An 18,766-nucleotide genomic window follows, 5' to 3' on the forward strand; every position below is an offset into this window, starting at 1 on the left:
CCAGCGGCCGCCCCTGCGGTCCTGCTGGCTTTTTTGTGCTTCCAAAGAGCCCTGGGCGGCGGGGCGGGGCGGGGCAGGGGTGGGTGGGTGGTGGTGTCCCAGGACACAGTTCCCATTCGTTGTCGCTCAGTGAAGCCAAGCCCGGAAAGCTGGAGTGGTCTTTCCACCTACTGATGTGTGTCCCTGTCCGGCTGGGCCAGAGCTTGGGCCTCTTGGCTTCTCACCTAAGTGCCTGGAGTCCCTTCCCTCGCAGCTAGGGCAGGCCAACGGTGAAAGCCCTCAGCCCTGGTACCAGCCTGGCTGGGGAGTGGGGAAGGACTGAGTTCTGCACCCTCCCCCAGCTGGGTGCACACGGTTCCTGACCCCCGTTTCTCTTCCCCTGCAGGGATCAGCAATAACCAGCCCACCCAGATGCACCTGAACTCAGCTGCTGCCCAGAGCCCCATGGGCATGAACCTGCCAGGCCAGCAGCCCCTGTCCCATGACCCCCCACCTACCATGTTGCCCTCCCCCACCCCTCTGGGCTCCAACATTCCACTGCACCCCAATGCACAGGGGACAGGAGGGCCCCCTCAGAACTCGATGATGATGGCTCCAGGGGGCCCAGACTCCCTGAATGCCCCCTGCGGCCCTGTGCCCAACTCCTCCCAGATGCTGCCCTTCCCCCCTCGGCTGCAGCAGCCCCACGGTGCCATGGCCCCTAGTGGGGGCGGGGGCGGGGGCCCCGGCCTGCAGCAGCACTACCCTTCAGGCATGGCCCTGCCCCCCGAGGACCTGCCCAGCCAGCCGCCAGGCCCCCTGCCCCCCCAGCAGCCCCTGATGGGCAAAGGCATGGCCGGCCGCATGGGCGACGCATACCCCCCGGGCGTGCTCCCCGGGGTGGCGTCAGTGCTGAACGACCCTGAGCTGAGCGAGGTGATCCGGCCCACCCCGACGGGGATCCCCGAGTTCGACTTGTCCAGGATCATCCCCTCGGAGAAGCCAAGCAGCACCCTCCAGTACTTCCCCAAGAGCGAGAACCAGCCCCCCAAGGCCCAGCCCCCCAATCTGCATCTCATGAACCTGCAGAACATGATGGCGGAGCAGACCCCCTCCCGGCCCCCCAACCTCCCGGGCCAGCAGGGTGTCCAGCGGGGGCTCAGCATGTCCATGTGCCACCCCGGACAGATGTCCTTGCTGGGCAGGACAGGTGTGCCCTCACAGCAGGGCATGGTGCCCCATGGCCTGCACCAGGGGGTCATGGCCCCTCCGCAAGGCCTCATGACGCAGCAGAATTTCATGCTGTTGAAGCAGCGGGGAGTGGGCGGTGAGGTCTACAGCCAGCCCCCCCACATGCTGCCCCCGCAGGGCTCTCTCATGGGCCCCCCGCCCCAGCAGAACCTCATGGTGTCCCACCCGCTGCGCCAGCGCAGTGCGTCTCTGGACGGCCCCATGGGCTACCTCCCGGCGCCGGGCGGCATGGCCCACCTGCCCTTCTAGCAGTCCCCGCGGGGGGCTGGAGCTGGGGCGGCACTGCAAATAGGATAACCTTAAGAAAGTTTCTTCCCCTTCGGTGTTGGGATGGCCTGGGTCAAGGGGTGGGGTGGAGGGGGTGGGAGGGGGCTTGTGTGGGGAGTGGCATTTGTGGAAACCAGATGTGCTGGCAGCTTAGGGGGAAGTGGCAGAGTGGGGTGGGGGATCTGAGATGGGGGTTGGTCCCATTTCGGCCGCCAGGACTGCCCCTCCCCCACCCCCACCCCCCCCAGTCCTACGGAGCCTCGATTTTCCCTCTTTCTCTGCTTCCGCCCTCTTCAGCTTTGCTTTCAGAGCCCTGTATCTAATCCTTGGCAGGGAGTGGAAGGAGAGGAGAGGTCTCTCCCTCTCCCTCCCCTTCCTGCTGCTGTCTCCTCCGGGAGCTTCACTTTCCTCCTCTTGGTTTCTCTGCCCCCACCCCTCCCGTTTTTCCTTCTGTCTTCTCCTGCCTCAGTTCCTCTCCCTGATGATGTGGCTGACCCCCTCTCCCACCCCAACCTGCGGGCGGCTGGCCAGGTGGGCAGGCGCCAGCCGTAGCTGTAAATAGAGCGCTGCGCTTTTGTGCCGGTTTGTGCGTGTGCTGTATTTCTGTGTTTTGATAGAAGTCACACAAAAAAAGGATAAAAGAAACCCTTCCCCCCTTTTTCAAATGATTGCCCCTTCCATTCCCCTGGACCCAGGGGCACGTAGTCTGACACACCTACCCGCTGTGGCAGTGTCTCTGGGTCAATAAAGGATACCATTCCGGTCCCATCCCCCAATGGTGAAATGACGTAGCTACACCCACACCTAAACTGAGGTCAGACCACCTAGGCGTCCACCTGGTGAGCCCCAGCAGGGCTGAGACCCCCCAGGGCAGCAGCCTGTCTGCTGCTGAGTGATTCAGCAGAACGCGTGCACGTGCATGTGTGTTTGCCCCGCAGAGGTGACACGGGGCCCTGGCTTCCTAGCTGTGGATGCCTGCTGTCCCCTGCTGCTACATCTTAGCCAGAACTTGAAGTCCTTGGTCCCCAGTCCGGGATGAAGGCGAGGAGGACGAGGCGGAGACTGTGTGGCCCCCTCGTGTGGAGCCGTGGAGGGGTGGCCTGGGGGGCCGGATGGTCCTTTGCCCGCTGCAGTGGCTCTGGGCCAGGTAGCCCCCAGGGCCATGACTCTTCCAGAGGCTACCACTTACTTCTTATCACCAAAGGAGGAAAGGAAAAGGGTTTGGCCGAGTCCGTCTGTCTCCCTCCGGCCTCCGCCCGCTGAGGATGGAATAGAGAGAGTGTTGGATTCCGAGCAGGAGGGCGTCTTCCCGCTTCTCTCTGCCTGGCCGATCACTGGCAAGGTCCCTCTGCCCAGAGCTCAGGGCTCTGTGCCCACCCAGGCGCAGCCACTGCCTTCCCCTCAGCCCCCGGCTCTTTCCCATACGAGCTCCCCACCCGCCTCTGGTCAGAGCTGAAGCCATACACGATTGGGTGTTTTGCCCCCCTCAGCCCCAGGAGTAAAACACTTCTCCTTTTCTCACTTCCTTTCCTGCCTTGTGAGGTGGCAGGGCAGCTACCTGGCTGAGGCCTTTTGTACCCCACCTCCAGGGCCAAGGGCCATTTCTAGACAAGGTGTCTTCTGCCTTGGCCCCGTCCCCAGCCTTCCTGACCTGAGGGCCTGGTCTCCCATTGGCAGCTGTGATACAAAGGGAATTTGTCCCCAGTTCTCCCAGTCTGGTGCTGTCCTCAGTACCCCGTCAGCCAGGTCAAGTGCTTCCTCCGGGGCTGGCTGCGAGCTCCTGCCTCCCCCAGCCCCTCCCAGGGGCCAGGGCCTGGTCCCCCGTGTTCAGGGGCCACCTGTCCTCAGTCCCGCCAGACACGTTCCCACCCTGTCTCAACCCGGGCCTCGTGCCCTTGAGTCCCCCACCCATGACCCAATACTCCCAAATCGACTCTTAAGTGTTTCCTGCGCAGAGGAGAGACGGGTCAGACTGAAAAGGGCCCGATGCCCTCCCCCTCCCCCGCTCCTCCCACCTCTGCCACCAGACTAGCTTTCCAAGGTGAATTCCACAGGCCAGCTACTTCCCTCCATCCATGGCCACACCCCCAGCCATTTTGTACCATTATATAAATATATATATAAATATAAATATATAAATACAATATGTGAAGACATCTTCTTGGTTTTTATTTTGAAACAATTTTTAGGCTTGTTCCGGGGGTCTCTGTGCTGCCTGTACTGTATTGACCTGTTTTATAGGTGCCTTTTTATTAAAAAGAGAAAATTAAAAATCCAGTTTCTTGCTGTCTTGCTTCCGTGTCTGGCTCCTCCGCTGCCCAGCTTACTACTGGGTGCTGGGAGGAAAAAGGGGCCCCAGGGATTCCCTGGTGTTCCACGGTGAAGACCTAGTCCCCTGGGCCACAGCTCTGATCTCCCCTGCGGCGGCCTCTTAGGGACCTGGGCTGACTGGCTTGAGTGGGCCTAGGCAACCGATGTGCGCCCTCAGCAGCTACAGGGGTCCCTGATGTCCCATTCTAGGCAGACCAGAGGCTGGGGAGGAGGCAGGGAGAGCCCTCCCCAGGCAGGGGGCAGGCAGGCGTGGAGCAGCTTCCTCTGGTTCCATCTGAGTAGTATCCTCTCGGGGCAGGGCCCAGCTTCCTGGAGCCTGGGGACTTCCCTGCCTAGGCCTGCTTGTCACAGTGCCCAGCCCAAGGGGATGCCTCGCGGCTCTTGCTGAGGCCCAGAGAGATGGCCTGGCCTGCAGGCAGGGGGCTGGATCAGATGACCCCCAGGGACCCCTTAGGTCTCTTTCCTCGGGAGGTCTCCATCTCTGCTCCGTGGTCAGATTCTCTCTGTGGCTCCAGGAGTTTCCCCTGGCTGTGTAGTCTGCGGGGAGAGGGACAGGGAAGAACACGTCTGTCCCCTTCCCCATCGGTGCCCAGACCCACCAGGGCCCTGGACCCTGCTGCCCCTGGCCTGCCCTGGGAGCTTTCCACCCTCGGCAGGGAAGACAGCTGGCTTTGGTTAATACTTGTTCATCCTTGGAGCTGGGGAAGGAGAATCTTTCCTTTCCTTGGTTGGGCTCCTCTCTGCTGACCTTAGTCCTTCTCTAGGATGCTGGCTGGTCTCTGAGGGCACCTGGAGTCTGCCTCAGGCTGCAGACCTCCCAGGGCCCAGTGACATGGGGCTGGCCTGGCACCATTTTGGTCAGAGCCAGGGGCAGCCACCTGGACCAGGTCATCCTGAACTTCCTGCTTGGTCAAGATGCTGCAGGGCTGGTGACCTGAAAGAATGTCTGTGCTTAGTAGGCACTGAGACATGTTAAGGCCCCGCTCTGTTGCCAGCTGGCCTTTCCTCAGCCTTAACGTCCATCCATGCCCTGGTGCTCAGCTGCTTGTTACTTTTGGCAGGTGAGTTGGGAGGAGAGGTGGGTGGTTGTGGAGGTCGGTGGTCCATAAGATGATGGAGTACGTTCTGGAAGGGGAATGACTTTCCCTATCGACAGGGGCAGAAGGAAAATTTCTTTCTTGAGCTTTGGATGGTTAGGATGAGAGAAGGTAAGTGTGGTCCTCTCAGCCCAAAGTGATGCAGACGAGCACAGGTATCCTTTGCTTTGCCCTTGGGCTGCTTTCCCCTCCCTGGACCCCAGCCTAGACCCGGGGCTGGGAGAAGAGCTGACGGGGTTGTCCTGGAAAGAGGGGTTGGTTCCTCCAGCTGCCCCATATGAGGACACTGGCCAAGGCGAGCTCTTAGGATCCCAGATCCTGTTGGAAGGAGTTCAAGCATCTCTGCCTGCCCCAAGGAAAGCAGAAACAAGGGGGGGCTAGGACCTAGAAGGTGGTGAGGGAGGTGGCATTCTCTGACTCCGAGAGGCTGCTCTTGCGCCAACTAGGGAAGAACTGGCAAAGAGAGGCAGGGCCGGCACAGCCCAGCTTGGTCAGAAGCCGCGACAGGTCACTGCGGAACTTCACGCCGGCAAACGTGTAGAGCATGGGATTGAGGCAGCAGTGGGCCAGGCCCAGGAACTCACTCATGGTGATGGCCACGGAGAGATAGCCATTGAACTCACAGCTACTGCCCAGGGCCTTCAGCCTCGTCAGGGTGTCCAGGAAGATAACAACGTGGTAGGGTGACCAGCAGAGAAAGAAGACACTGGTCACAAGGATGGCCACCCTGACCGCCTTCTGCCGCTGAGGACGCCGCTGGGCCTGGCACAGCCTGTGCACCACCCCGACATAGCACCAGGTCATCACCAGCATCGGCAGCAGGAATCCTCCGATGTGATAGAGAAAGCGGGAGGTGAACCAGGCGTTGGTTTCGGCCTGGTTCTCCTGGGGGAAGGTGCAGTGTGGTAGAGAGTCGTTGTAATGGGGTTGACTGACCTTGGCGAAAAGGATCTCTGGCAAGGCAAAGAAGACGCCCGCCAGCCAGATGGTTGCACAGGTGATGTGGATGGAGAGGAGGCGGCGGTGGCGGTAGGCGTGGACGGCGTGGACGATGGCCAGGTAGCGGTCCACGGCGATGCAGGCCAGGAGCAGGCTGCTGCAGTAGAAGTTGACCTTGTGCAGAGAAATCACGGTTTTGCAGAGGAAGCTGCCCAGGACCCAGCCCACGGAGCCCTCGGCCACAGCAAAGGGCAGGATGAAGACCAGCAGGAGGTCGGCCACCGCCAGGTGGAACAGGAAGGTCTCGGTTGAGCTGCGCGTTTGCCGGTGCCGCTCCAGGATGACCAGCACCAGGATGTTGCCCATCATACCCAGGAGGAAGATGAGGCCATAGGCCACGGGCACGAACACGGCCTTGAAGGAGGTCAGCAGGGGCCCCTCAGCTGTGGAGCAGAGGTGATTTTCCATTGTGTGGGTCTCCGTACTGTCATTGTAGCTGCCTAATTCCTTGTACTGCAAGGGCAAGGAGACAGGAGGGTGGGAACTGAGAACCAGTCTTTCCTCTCAGAGAGGGACCCAGACCCCCTGGTAGAGTAATCCTATCTGCCCAGGCTAACTGCTTTTGTCCCTGCACTCCCAGTCTGCCCACGGACCAAATCCCAGTTTCCCTTTGTGTTCCTCAAACAAACCACGTTGTCTTTTCCAACTTCAGTTTTCGTCTGTAAACATCCCTCACTGGGTAGTGGCAAAGATGAAAGGAGATATATGGTGTGGATGTGCTTCATAAACTCTGAAGGGCTGGGCACCTGTAAGTCGTTTCTCATTTGCGAGGCCTCAGGTGTGGAAGGATGCAGCTGCAGGGGCTGGAATCAGGGCTTCCATTTGGGGGAATGGATCTGGTTAGGACAAAGAGCCATCTCTTCCGATTCTGAACAGAACAGAGGGCACTCAGACCTAGGATCCTGCTGAAGGGGTGGATGCTGGTATGGCCTGCTGGCTTGCTCTCAGTTTGTCCCCTCGTTCCTTCATTATATCTGAAATTGTAGTAAGAGCCTCTTTTTTGTTTAATCGGCACAGCAAGCCCAAGGCATGTGATATTCCGGTTTCACCCATGTCTCGCCAGAGATCAGGTCTGCTTGAACCCACGCTGATGTAACTCCCACCACTACACAGCACTGCCTGGCTGCCCTGCCTGCTACTCCCTGTCACCAGCAAACGCCTCACTCTGCTCCCTTCTCCACGAGGGGAGGGGGAGGGGGGAGGGGGGAGGGGGGGAGGCTTCCAAGTGAAGGGGATGTGCCCACTCTGTCTCCGGAAGCTCACTCCTCCCTTGCCTCCCCCTCCCCCCCAGCCCTCCCCACCCCAGCACTCAGGTTGTTTACCCAGCTAACCGCAAAGGAAGGCAGGGCGCCTGTTTTCATACCTTTCACTCACAGCTGCCCCCCTGCACCTGCTCCTCACCTCCCAGCTCTGTTCTTCCCACCCCCTCCCCTAACCATACACCTCTCCACAGCATTTCAAAACCAATTATAACCAGCTTATGTGGCTTCAAAAAGGCACTTCTGTAAACGATGAGCCCCAGGGAGAGAGAGGATGGGAGAGGGTACCGGGCCCCCAGGCTCAGGGTGGTCCCACCCTGCCCTCCTTCCTGGAGAGCGAGGGTCCCACACAAGCAGGGGGTGGTTGTACTGTTACCCAGGGCCCCAGCTGTGGGTCATACACTTGTTCTCCATGGTGGGAAGACCCATTCCCCAACCTGGGCCTTTCCTTCCAGTTCCTGAGAGAAGCGGGTGGGAGGATACATTAGTGCAGTGGCAGAGTCATAGGCTGGCCCGGCCCCAGCATCCCTCTGCCATAGCCCAAGTCTAGCCCTTCTTCACCCTAATGTTCAGGACTACTGTCTCCCCATGGGTCCCATTCTCACCGACTTCTCCACTCTTATCCATCTCCTGCACAGAGGACAGGATGAGTTTTTCAACCCACGAATACCATCACATCAGTGTCCTGCTTAAAATCTTTTGCTGGTTCCCTGTTACCTCTAAGCAGTGGTTTTCTTTTCTTTTTGTCTTTATCTTTTTTTTTTCAATTTCATAGAATTAAAAAAAAATTATCGCAGTAGAGTTGATTTAAAATGTTGTGTTAGTCATATTTAAAAGCAAAGCCAGTTATAAGGAAAAGTCATGTTTGGGATCAAGTTCATCAATAGAAGATTGGAGGAAGCCAACCTCAGGGCATTCACACAGCAGAATACAACGCAGCGCTCAAAAAGAAGTGAGGTTTACCTGCGCGTTCTCTTAGGAAGAGATGTTTCCCATACATTACTAAATTTCAGAACTAATTGTGAGGCCTCCCATACAGCATAAGTCCATGGACTTTCTTTGCAGGTTTTACTGGGGTTGGGGGGGGGGCGGTGGGAAGGGAGGGAGCCTCTGGTCCTCTCGTCTTTAAACCAGACACCCTTGTCTCATGTGGTGTTTCACACATAGGCTTTTGTTTATGAAAATGGTTCTGCTTTCACTGGAAGACCATGGACTTGCAGGGTGAGGTCTAAACTCCTCTACTGGGCCTTTACATGTTTGCAAACTGTATATTCCCCTGACCTTTCAAACCTTCTCTTCCACTTTATCGCTTTATCCCTCTCCTTCAGGTTCATCATTCTCCTGGCTGCCTGCCCCCGTCACGCTGATACAATCCTGTCTCTAAAACTCTTCCTTTCGCCCAGCAGTCCTTTCTTCCCAAGTCTGCCTATTGCTGTGCTTCCTTCAAGGCCCCACTCAATCCCACCTTCCTATGTCCTTCCTAACTCTTCTGCTTGGAATTACTTTCTCTCTTCTTCCATCACGTGTGCCTTTATTACCTCACTCAGGGTTGGGATGTCGGTGGCCTCATTGGATGGTGAGCTCCCGGGGTCAGGTCTCCTGTGTCTCCCTTACAAGGCCATGTGTTTTACACATGCCAGACATGATGCAGATGTGTGCTGCACCGCTTGGAGAGCAGTTTCCCAGATAAGGCCAGGGGACCTCGTATTCTGGGACTCTGGGGAAGTTCCTCCCTGCGCCTCAGCAGACTCAGACACTCCTTCCCACCCTTCTTCAGTTTTTGCCTCTTCCCAATGCTCTTGACAGCCTAGAGCCTATCTTGGGTTCTCTAACCATATTGGGAGTTATTTCCAACATCGTCATTGAATACAACCATTTGATTCATCCTGGAATTCAGCAGGAGTTAAACGGGAAGGCAGTGAGATGAGCTGTTTTCATGCAGAGCAAAGCAATTGAGACAGAAGGAGAAGAGATGCAGGGTTTGGTGCAGTCAGCGGGGCTGGACTCCATGTACCTTGTGGTGGGAGCCTGGCCCTCCCACTGCCCAGTGGAGGGCTTAGGTGCAGCCAGCCTGTCTGGTCCAGAACCACTCAAGGCCTGCCCTCTAAAGCATTCAGGTTGATTGGTTTGCTGCTCATTTAAAGTCAGCACAGTGAGACAAGTCCCTAGGAGCCCAGAGCCCCCGTCTCCTGAGAACCCAGGTTTAGAGGAGGGTTGGGAGTGGGGGACTGTCTTTCCCTTCTTGCCAAGAGGTCATTGTTCGGCAGAGCGCTCAGGCAGAGAGGAGAAGACAGAGGAAGCTGGTTTGAGGAGTGCTGAGAGATGGCGATGCCTCTCAGCAGGAGGTGTCAAACAGACATCCTGGGGCCTCGGGAGTGGCACGTGTTAAAGCCACTTCCCACAGCCAGGGGATCCGGCACACCCGCCCTTCCTCAAATCATGGAGATAGGTAATGGAGCAAGGTCAGCTCTGGCCCAGTGGGAAGTTAGGAATCAGGAATCCTGAATGCTGTGGGGAGTGGACGCGGAAGGGAGCCCCCCAAGACTCACACCCAGAGGGAGCTCAGGGTGGGCCATCTGGCCGAGTGCTCACTCATCCTTTGCTAGGAGAAGCTGCAGGAAGCCACGGTCACTCTGACGGCAGCGTGACCCTGTAGAGACTCAGACATGTGACTGCTGGGGCCACAACAGCATGTGGCATAAGCAGGTACCCAGTGGACAGTAGCCTAACAGAGGCCAGGGACCCAGGCCTCAAAGAAGGCAAGAAAACACGATGACTGGGATGAAGCTGTGCAGAGGGCAGGAGTGAGGACTAGAACATTCTGTGTCCTGGTATTGAGGTGCCAGGAGAAGGGAGGATGGGGGGAGAGATCAAAGTGCTTGGAATTACAAATATTACTCTTCCTACCCCCACTCCACCCCTCTGCCCCTCCCTTCTTTCCTTCCTCAGGAACCTCTGTAGGACCCAGGCCCCTCCCTGGATAATTAAGTCCTCCAAGCCCCATCTGACTTCAAAAAATGAGGCTGTCTCACTGCCCTGCAGTGGCCGGTGTGAAGCTCAGCAAACGTTTGCTGATGGGGCTCTGTGTCAGCAGGTGGGCAGCGGGTGTCTAGGACCTTCCTCAGGGGTCTGTCCTGGATCCTCTCCTCTTTTTCACTCTCTACCCTGTCTTGGGTGATACAGCTGGGGGAGGCTTTCAGACAGTGCAGAGTTCTCTACAACCTGGAACTACAGGCCCAAACTGACCAGATGGAACTGGTAAAGAAAAATGTAGAGACCTAGATGGGGTTTAAAACTTCAACTCTTCAGGGACAGGTTGGAGAAGACCTGACTTAACAACTGTTTGTGAGAAAAAGACCTGAGAGCTTGTTGACTGCAAGCTTCAGATGGGTCAACAGGGTGGCGTGGCTGCCAGCAGGGCTTTGTTGCCTTATCTAGGTGAACAGAAACCTGTAGGTGGGCACCTGCCACCAACCCAGTTTGTTTGGGCTGGACAAGGGTGACCGGTTCTTAAGGGGTCTGGAAATCCCCACCCTGGGGGGAAGTTTCCAGGTCCCGGGCTGTGGTGTCCAGGAAAGAGAAGACTTGAGTCCAGGAGAGCTGGCTCCTTCAAGGACTGGAAAGAGCTCCCATGGAGAGAAGGCAGGATGGGCTTATTGTGTGAGGTCCTAGCAGGTAGAGCAGGAGAAATGGGCAGAGGTTGGGATTGGGGGTGTTTCAGTCAAAGGACAAAGAACCTTCTAACAGGCAGAACTGTCGAACCATGGGTTGGGGCCCTTGGGAGGAAGAGGAATGTTTGAGACCAAGTGTGTGGGAAGGGATTCCTGCTCTGGAAAGGAAGCTGGGCCCTGCCCTCAGATGCCCCTTGCTCACAGCTCCCAGATGCTCCGAGTCTCTGGCTGTCATGCCCTGCCCTGCGCTGTTCTGTTTCTCAGTGTCACCTTCATCTAGCTCAGCACCTGGGTGGGAGCCGTTGCTTCTCCAGCCTGTCTGTCCTGCACTGAGTGAATGGCCCAGCCTGACTTGCTTCTCAGCCCCCAGGAGGGAGGCAGGGCTGCTGAGTGCTTGGCTCATCCAGGCCCAACTCCAGGGCTCCAGGGGCCTGAGTCATACTAGCTGCAAGAGGCGTCTACACACAGACGCGGTTCATCACTCTGGCTATAGGGGACACACACAGGCTCCGTCTCCTTTTATATCTCTGGCTGGACATCCCCAACCCAGAGTCAGGAGTCGTGAGTAGGACCAGCCAGGGCGTCTCTCATTCCAGCTTTCTGTGGCTTGAGGGGTGCGGGGGTCTGGAAGAAGGAGGCTGGGCTGAGGGGCGAGGGCGGAGGACTTTGTCCCTTCCCCACTCTTCCTTTAGAGGGCCCACACCCCCTAAAGACCATCTGAGACTCTGGCTGGCCATTTGTCACATCTCCCCCGTCTCCCCGCCCCCACCCCTCAGGAGCGAGCCCGCCAGGCTCCTCTTCCATCTCCAACCCAAGGGTTTTGGCCATTAGGAACATGGCACTACTCTGGGTGTGGTTCTGGAGGGAGACTTTAAGCTACCCCTACCTCTGCACTGAGTCTTTAGGTTTCAAGGGGTCCCCCTTGGCACCCCAGATCAATTTGCACTTTGGGGACAGAGCCACACAGTCCGAGGGACAGGTAGACAGGTCTCTTAGGTGTGTATGGTAGCCTCTTGAAGCCATCTCCCGGGTCAGCACTGATTTGAAATATTTTGTCCCATCGTTCCTGAACGAACACACATTCTTGTGTCCTGATTCGCAGTCCTAAATTCATGGTCACTTTCTCTGCCATTGCGTCAGAGGAGTGGTTCAGCCACAGCCTGTGTCCTCACTGAAGCCAAGAATTCCTGATGGAGACTGTGGTCTCTGTGCCTGAGCCCAGACTTGCCCCAACACTGACCCCTCCCCAGGCTAGCCCTGGGTCTCTCCCTCATCTCTGACCCTTCCAATCCCCCCCAGTTGGGGCTTCTTCCACTGGGGTTCCTCTGGGACTTTTGACCTGGTTTGGGAGGGGGTGAGCCTCCCTTCCCCCAAGGTAAACCCCAGAAACAGCCTGAGCTGGTTTTGGTTCCTCTTCTTCACACCTCCTTGATGAAATGGGACAGTGCATATGAATGGCCTTCCCGTCCTGTGATGCGCTGATCATGCTGAAGTCATAGTCTGTGGGGGGTCATCCCTGGGGAGGGGTCAGGGGAAGCCAGGCCCTGGGGCTGGACCACCTTCACCCTGCTCTATAGCAGCTTCTCCTCCTGGCTGGTGTGCAGGGTGGGGCTGGAGGTGCAGTTTATGACCGACCCCTGTAGGTACTCCAGATCCTAGGTCTGTCAAGAGGAGGCGGCATGCTTTCAGATCCAGGTTCCTATGGACAGAGGCTTTTCTAGGTCTGCCTAGATCTGCCTTCCCAGCAGGATGGGTCCCTGGCATGCCCACCCCAGGGACCTGGCTCCTAGTTTCTGGTACTTAGCCATCTAGAGTTTTTCTGTTTGGATCCTCCGTTCATGGGAATTAGCAACCTATCTCAAGAAAATGGACATTTTAAACAGTTGATCTTAGAATGCAAGAGGAGGGAGGGAAGATAGGATGCCCAACACTTGGTTTATGGCCAAGAGCCCCCAGTTCTTAACCCAGCATTGGAGTCTAGAACCCAGTGTTCTAGGACACTGAACTGATACTTGCTTTGGACCAGGAGAGGGAGAGGAATAGGAAGCAAAATAGTAGAACTGAGACTAACTCCAGAGAGAAATGGGGAGTTGAGACACTCAGCGGAGCAGCACAAATCAGTACATACTTATTGCGAAGCTACTGCATACAAGACTCTTCTGCCGCCCCGCCACGCCAGGGCCCCTGTGCTGGGAGATACCATCAGGGAGACTGTCAAAACTGCTCGAGGTCCTGCTGTGAGTGGCGGGGGGTGGTGGAGAGAGAGGGTCTGGACTTCTGAGGGGGCAACAGCCCTGGAGAGAGAGTGTATGGGAGGTGAGTGCAGGCGGGATGAGGTGCCGGGGGCTGGCTTGAAGAAAGGTCCAGGGCCCGGATGGTCCTAGGACTCCTGGCTCCTGGCCCGACCCTGACGGAGGGGGTTCAGGCCTGCAGGGATGCCTGGGCTGAGACCACTCATTTGAGGCGTGACATGAAGTGAGTCACCGCTCTCTCTCCCCGGGCTGCAGGTTTTCTTTGGTATGTGGGACATGCCCGGCTGTCCCCCTGCCGCCACCTGTCTCTAGTAGGTCACGCAGTGGAGTGAGGCGTGCAGTTAGGGGAACTCTTGAGGTTTCTCAGAAGCCAGAACTGGCCGGGTCTCGAGTTGGTTACTGTGATATCCAACTGGGTCAGGGCTCGTGGTCAGCTTGAAGCTTCGGGTAGAGGAAGATGCCCGGTAACCTAGTCAGGTGAGGCCAGGGGCCAGGGCTGGGGGCCAGGGTGGGAGCACATTGCCTTGTCAGGGTTGTGGGGTTTTAGTCTGATTGGACTCAGGGCCAGCTTTATGGGTGTGAGACCGGTACAGTCACGCAGGGCCCAGCACTTAGAAGAGCCCTGTGCTTGGTTTAGTGCTCTGCTGTCTCTATCTTGAAATTCTTAACAGAGGCCCTGCATGTTCATTTTGCATTGGGTCCCACAAATTAAGCAGCAGATCTGATTAGACTGATGGTTCCGGCTCTGCTTTTATCGGAGGGTTGGATCTGAGAAGACAGACTTTGGGTACTTATCCCTTCCCCCACCTCCCCATGCTCTGCTTATGCTTCCAAGTCTTGGGATCTGGGCAAGTGAGAGGCAGACTTTTCCAAGCAAGTCTGGGAACACAGCTGGTGGCGTTACAGTATAGACTCCAGCCAGGGGAGCTAGAGGGAGTCGGAGACCATCTCAGGGTGAGTTTAGGGCCAGGAGAGCTGGCAGGTACAGGAGAAAAGGTTTGGACCTTTAGAAAAGGATCCAGCCCAGAATTTAGCTCAGAGAGAAGTTCTTTTCCTAGCAGTGCCCTTGGCCATGGGGGGAAGGGAGTGAAGACTACAAGAAAGTTTCCCTAAGATCCTTACAAGCAGCCCTCTGCTGCCCTCACACAGGAGCCTTGGGTCTCTGGTTGAGCTGCTCCTTACATACACCTTCTGGGGACCCAGTAACAGCCAAGCCAACTGGGTTACTTTGCTTCACGGGACAGTCTTGGGTGGGTGGCAGACAGTGACGCTGGGGACTATTTTCTTAGCCCACCGAAAAATACCTAATCTCTAGAGAGCCCAGTCCTCTGAGGGAGGCCACAATGTGCTCAGAGACACTTCTAGGATTAACACCGAGTTCTTCCACTAACTTGATACCAGCTTGGCACCCCCTACCTCCTGACCCCAGCCCACTGGGGTCCTCTCCCCTGCTGACCATCTCCTTGGGTTTAGCACATAATCATTGTCTACGAGCTTCTGGTGAGTAATTTTTTTTTCTTCTTGGCTAGCCCGTAAGCTATTTAAGTGCCAAGAACAGGCTCTCACCTTCTCTATCCAAGGGAGAATGTCGTGCCCCGATGACAGAATCATAGAGCAAGAGATGAATAAACATACACTGATTGGCCAACTAGCAATGCCAGCCTCCTGATATGAAGAAAACCTCCAAAGTACTTTCCCATCTACCCCGTATTCCAGCCGTATGAGATGAGGAGAGGACCCTCTACTGAAGAATGGAGAGGCAAAGTGACTTGTTCTAGGTCCTAGAGCACGTCAGGGAGGATGCAGGACCTGAACCCATACTTCCAATCCCCTCTAAATAAAGGATGTCTATTTAAGGCAGCAGCTCTATTTTCCATGGAATGAGAAATCAAACCTTAAAAGGCAGGCGCCAATGGGCCTGTCTAGATCCTGCCGATCCGCAGTGGGAGAGGACTGCATGTCTCCCCTCTTCCTTGGGCCCCGGGTGCAGGATATTTAGCATTCCTGGGCGACCATAAGCCACCTGTCCCTACTCACCAGGTCCTCCAGGTTGTAGTTCATGAGGTCCATGTCCAGGGTTAGGGGGTAGTTCATGGTTGTAGCCGTATGTCACCAGACTGGCCACTGCCTGATGTTGAGAGCTTCTCCGCCTGCTGACTATAGAGAGGTGGCAGCCGTCAGCTGCAAATTTAAACAAATGAACTGCGTGCTGTCTCCTGGGGCCGTGTAGGACCCGAGGCCTGTCTCACAACTCATCATTTTTTTTTTTTTTTCCACTGGGTCTTTTGTGTTTTTTTGAAGAAAAAGGGAAAATCCCCACAGCATCAGTGCCAGTCAAGCATTTCGGCTTCTTTCCCAGCAATAGTTGTCTCAGTTGGGGCTTGTAACTAGTTTAAAGGCTGCCGCTTGCTTCTCCTCCCTGTATCTCCACCAGCCTCCCAACAGGGAGTTGTGCCTTTTAATGAAAACCACCACATTGGTCGGGGGGCTCTGAGGGAAACTCCACATAGAGGGGGAGCAGGAGGTGAGCTCTTCCAGGCCCTCTCCTCCAAGCCGCCTCCAAACCCTCATCTGTCTCTCCACTAGGGCAACCCAGCCCCCAGTGTGCCCAGGGCTGAAAGTCCCTTGTCCTGGGAAACCCCTCAGTCCGAGGCAGACTGGGATACCCTACTTGCATTATCCTTTTGCCCAGGCAGGGGCAAAACCCCTTCCCTTTCTAGCTCAAGTTCAGAAGAGATAGGTTAGAAGTTTTCAAAGGGAGCAACACTAACACATTGCTGGAAGACAAAAACAAAATTACCCAAATCACCAAGCACAAAAATATAGTCACAGAAGAGTCATCTTCTGGCTCAGAAATAATGATGTTCTAGCTATAAATTAACTCGGTTGGCACATAAATGGTTAACGTCATAGACTACCCAGCTAGAGTAGATTTTTACATGGGAGGACCCTGAGGCCCAGAGAGGCAGAGTGACGTCCTCAGGACCCACAGCTAGCCAGTGGCAGAGCCAGGACTGAACCCAGGCTTCCTGACTCCATATTCAGTGTTTCCCCTCTCCCACCAGGCTGCTACTCTTACAGGCTCAACGGAACCCTTTTCCTTTCCCTCACCTCTGCCCTGTCTGTGGACCCCTACCTTTAAGAAGCTCAATGTAGACACTGATCGACTTCCCCTCCAAGTCTCATCTTCGTGCTTTTCCTTCCAGGAGAGGTCCACAATGATACAAAGACAGCGAGTGCACATACAGAGGCGCCCACACATGATGGGCTCTTTCCCTGCCCCACCTCATCCTCCCCTGCCTGCCAAATGACCACTGGCTGGGATTCTCCCCTTTCTAGTGCCCTCCTTCTCCTTCTCCTCCATGTTCATCTTCCCCTTTTCTCTCCCCCACTTCACCCCAACAGGTACATCTTTCTTGGGTTTCCACAGCTTGAGGAGTTTTCAGCCTGTATTTGTACTGTTGAGGTCTTTCTTTCCTCAATCTCCATTCACTGCCTTCAGCAACAGCTTTCAAGGAGGAAGAATTTCAGGAAAAGGGGCCAGAGGTCCCTTCTGCACTTCCAGTCCGGAAACCTGCAGGAGGAAGCTGCCCCGGTGTTTCTTGTGTAATCCCCATTCTTCCAGCCCCACCCACCCCAACATCCCTGCCCTTCCAATCGACTGATATACTCAATTTAGCTTTTGCTACTCTAAGGACATTGATCAGGAAAGAATATAGTACGGAGAATCACGTAGGAATTGGAAGGGGATTTGAAAGAGCAACCATTCTTTCCTCATTCCCCCCTTCCCCTACCCCCAGCAAATTCAAGATTCCTGTCACTACGTCCTCATCAGATGGTTACCCAGTATTAGTCAAACATCACCAAGGGTGAGAAATTTGTTTCTTTCAAGAGGTCGTGTTTTAATGCAGTTTGATTTAATCAACCCATTCTTTGACCTCTGGGTGATTTCTGATTAATGGTCCAGATATAATCTGACTAGGACAAAATATAGGAAGATAAGATTTTCCTTGTTCAAGGTTCCATACTTATATAACTGTAATTAAAATGGTCTTTCCTGTGGGCTCCCATTCCCCTTGACAACATGCTTAACAAATTTCATTTTGATGGTTTGAATCCATCATCTCAGCTTCTAAGGGGAAACTTTTGAAATCCTGATTCAGTCCTCTGTTGCTGTGATACCAACTTAGATAAGCCTGCTATCCTTGGGTCTATCCAGGTCTTGATGGAAAATATTGACAGAACAACGCTAAAAACAGAACCCTACTTCATGCCATTAGAAACCTACTTTTCTCAAAGGTCAGAGAAGACTTCGTGGAAGAAGGAGGACATGAGCTGGACATTGAAGGTTTGGATAGAGTGACCTGATATGCCTGGAGGGGAAGGTGCAAGGTAGGGGGCGTGGGAGATGATGAAGACTGCATGAAAAGGTGTGTGGAAAGAATTACTCAAGATGTGACGGGTATGGTTATGGTGTTGTTGATGATGTTGATGGGGGGCGTGGGCAGCAGCAAGAAGATGGAGGAGGTTGGAGTGTACACTGGACAAGGTAGGAATTGCTCTCGTGGCCTTCTCCTCTCTTACTCTTCCTGTGGGTGTCCATTCACCTTGATGTGTGGCAGGTCCAGAAGACGGGTTTGGGAGGAGGCGCAGGACTGCTCCTCAGGTGCAGCAGAGGCTTTGGCTGTGGTTGCAGCTATGATGCTGGGGGCAGCAAGGCATCTGTTGGCTTCTCAGTGGCTGACCTGGGTTTTATGGAGAAGAGAAACCTGTGATGTTACCTGAACTCCTCTCTAGTCCCTTAACTTCCTGGTGCTTCTTGCATCGTGGGCCCATTCAGATGCCCCTTCCTGTCTCTCCAGATGCTGGGACATACTGCAGGTTCCCAGGGCCCACTTGTCCCAGCCACTGACCTTTGATGGTCAACTGGGTTTGCCCTAAATGGGTAAATACCACCCGACTATGAGTTCTAATGTTGCCTTAGAAGGTTCAGAGAGTAACTGCCTCTGGTAGAAAAGATGATCTTAAGATCTTCAAAGCCATAAAGCCAGACTGGCCCCGCAGAATAGAGAGGGAAATGCCTAGCCTGTGACCCCTTGACTTTAAGGATGAGATGGCAGGGGTTCCACCTGTGTGTGAGGGGGACATTTCCAGAGAAGGCAGCCCACATTTTATTTCAACTTGTTTATATTTCTTCCGTGTGGGATCCCAATCCCCACCCCATGGGCAGCCTACCCGAGGCAGAGCTGTTTGAGAACATCAAAAGCCTGACCACTGGTGGTTCTGACAAGGGTAGATTTATGTCTGCCTTAGGCAAGATGGTGGCTTAGTATCAGCCCGGGTGGATGTTTCTCCGTAATTTTGCTTCACAGTTCATGTGTTAAGTTTCTCTTTATTTCAGATACTAGATACAGTCACTTGTCTTGGAGTTCATTTCCTACATTCCACAGAAAAGTTAAGTTGTTCTGCAGAGTGTTTGGGGTGCAGGGAAAGGGCTGGGGTTTCCCCCCTATTCTCTCACTACCCTGAGATGTTCACTCTCTCTGACCTGGACAGAGATCTTGTTCTCTTCTTTCTCTGGGTCTTCCCCAGCTGTTCAGAACAGCGCTCCACAGGTCCCCACCTAGCGAGTCAGCCCACGGAAGTGTTGGGTATCTTTC

General features: G+C 55.2%; 2 protein-coding genes across 7 annotated transcripts in view; one reads left to right on the top strand and one right to left on the bottom strand.

Moving 5' to 3' along the window:
• Nucleotides 1-3,770, top strand: part of BCL9L (BCL9 like) — a 28,535-nt gene extending 24,765 nt beyond the window's left edge. For 3 of the 6 annotated variants that reach the window (XM_029207358.1, XM_029207361.1, XM_029207359.1), the window contains one exon: nt 386-3,770. In XM_029207358.1, the coding sequence (XP_029063191.1) occupies nt 386-1,479 (1,094 nt within the window). In that variant the 3' untranslated portion in view covers nt 1,480-3,770. The remainder of the gene's footprint in view (nt 1-385) is intronic. The other 3 variants (XM_029207363.1, XM_029207364.1, XM_029207362.1) reach the window with 2 other exon arrangements.
• Nucleotides 3,650-15,282, bottom strand: CXCR5 (C-X-C motif chemokine receptor 5). The gene is made up of 2 exons (XM_029207365.1): nt 15,144-15,282; nt 3,650-6,377 (listed from the first exon to the last, which is right to left on the bottom strand). Exons 1-2 carry the CDS (start codon nt 15,198-15,200, stop codon nt 5,310-5,312), a joined length of 1,125 nt encoding a protein of 374 aa, XP_029063198.1. The 5' UTR covers nt 15,201-15,282; the 3' UTR covers nt 3,650-5,309.
• Nucleotides 15,283-18,766: the final 3,484 nt, after the last annotated feature.

Source organism: Monodon monoceros, unplaced genomic scaffold, assembly GCF_005190385.1.
Source record: "Monodon monoceros isolate NGI ecotype Baffin Bay Population unplaced genomic scaffold, NGI_Narwhal_1 Super_Scaffold_7, whole genome shotgun sequence".
In the NCBI taxonomy this organism is placed as follows: domain Eukaryota; kingdom Metazoa; phylum Chordata; class Mammalia; order Artiodactyla; family Monodontidae; genus Monodon; species Monodon monoceros.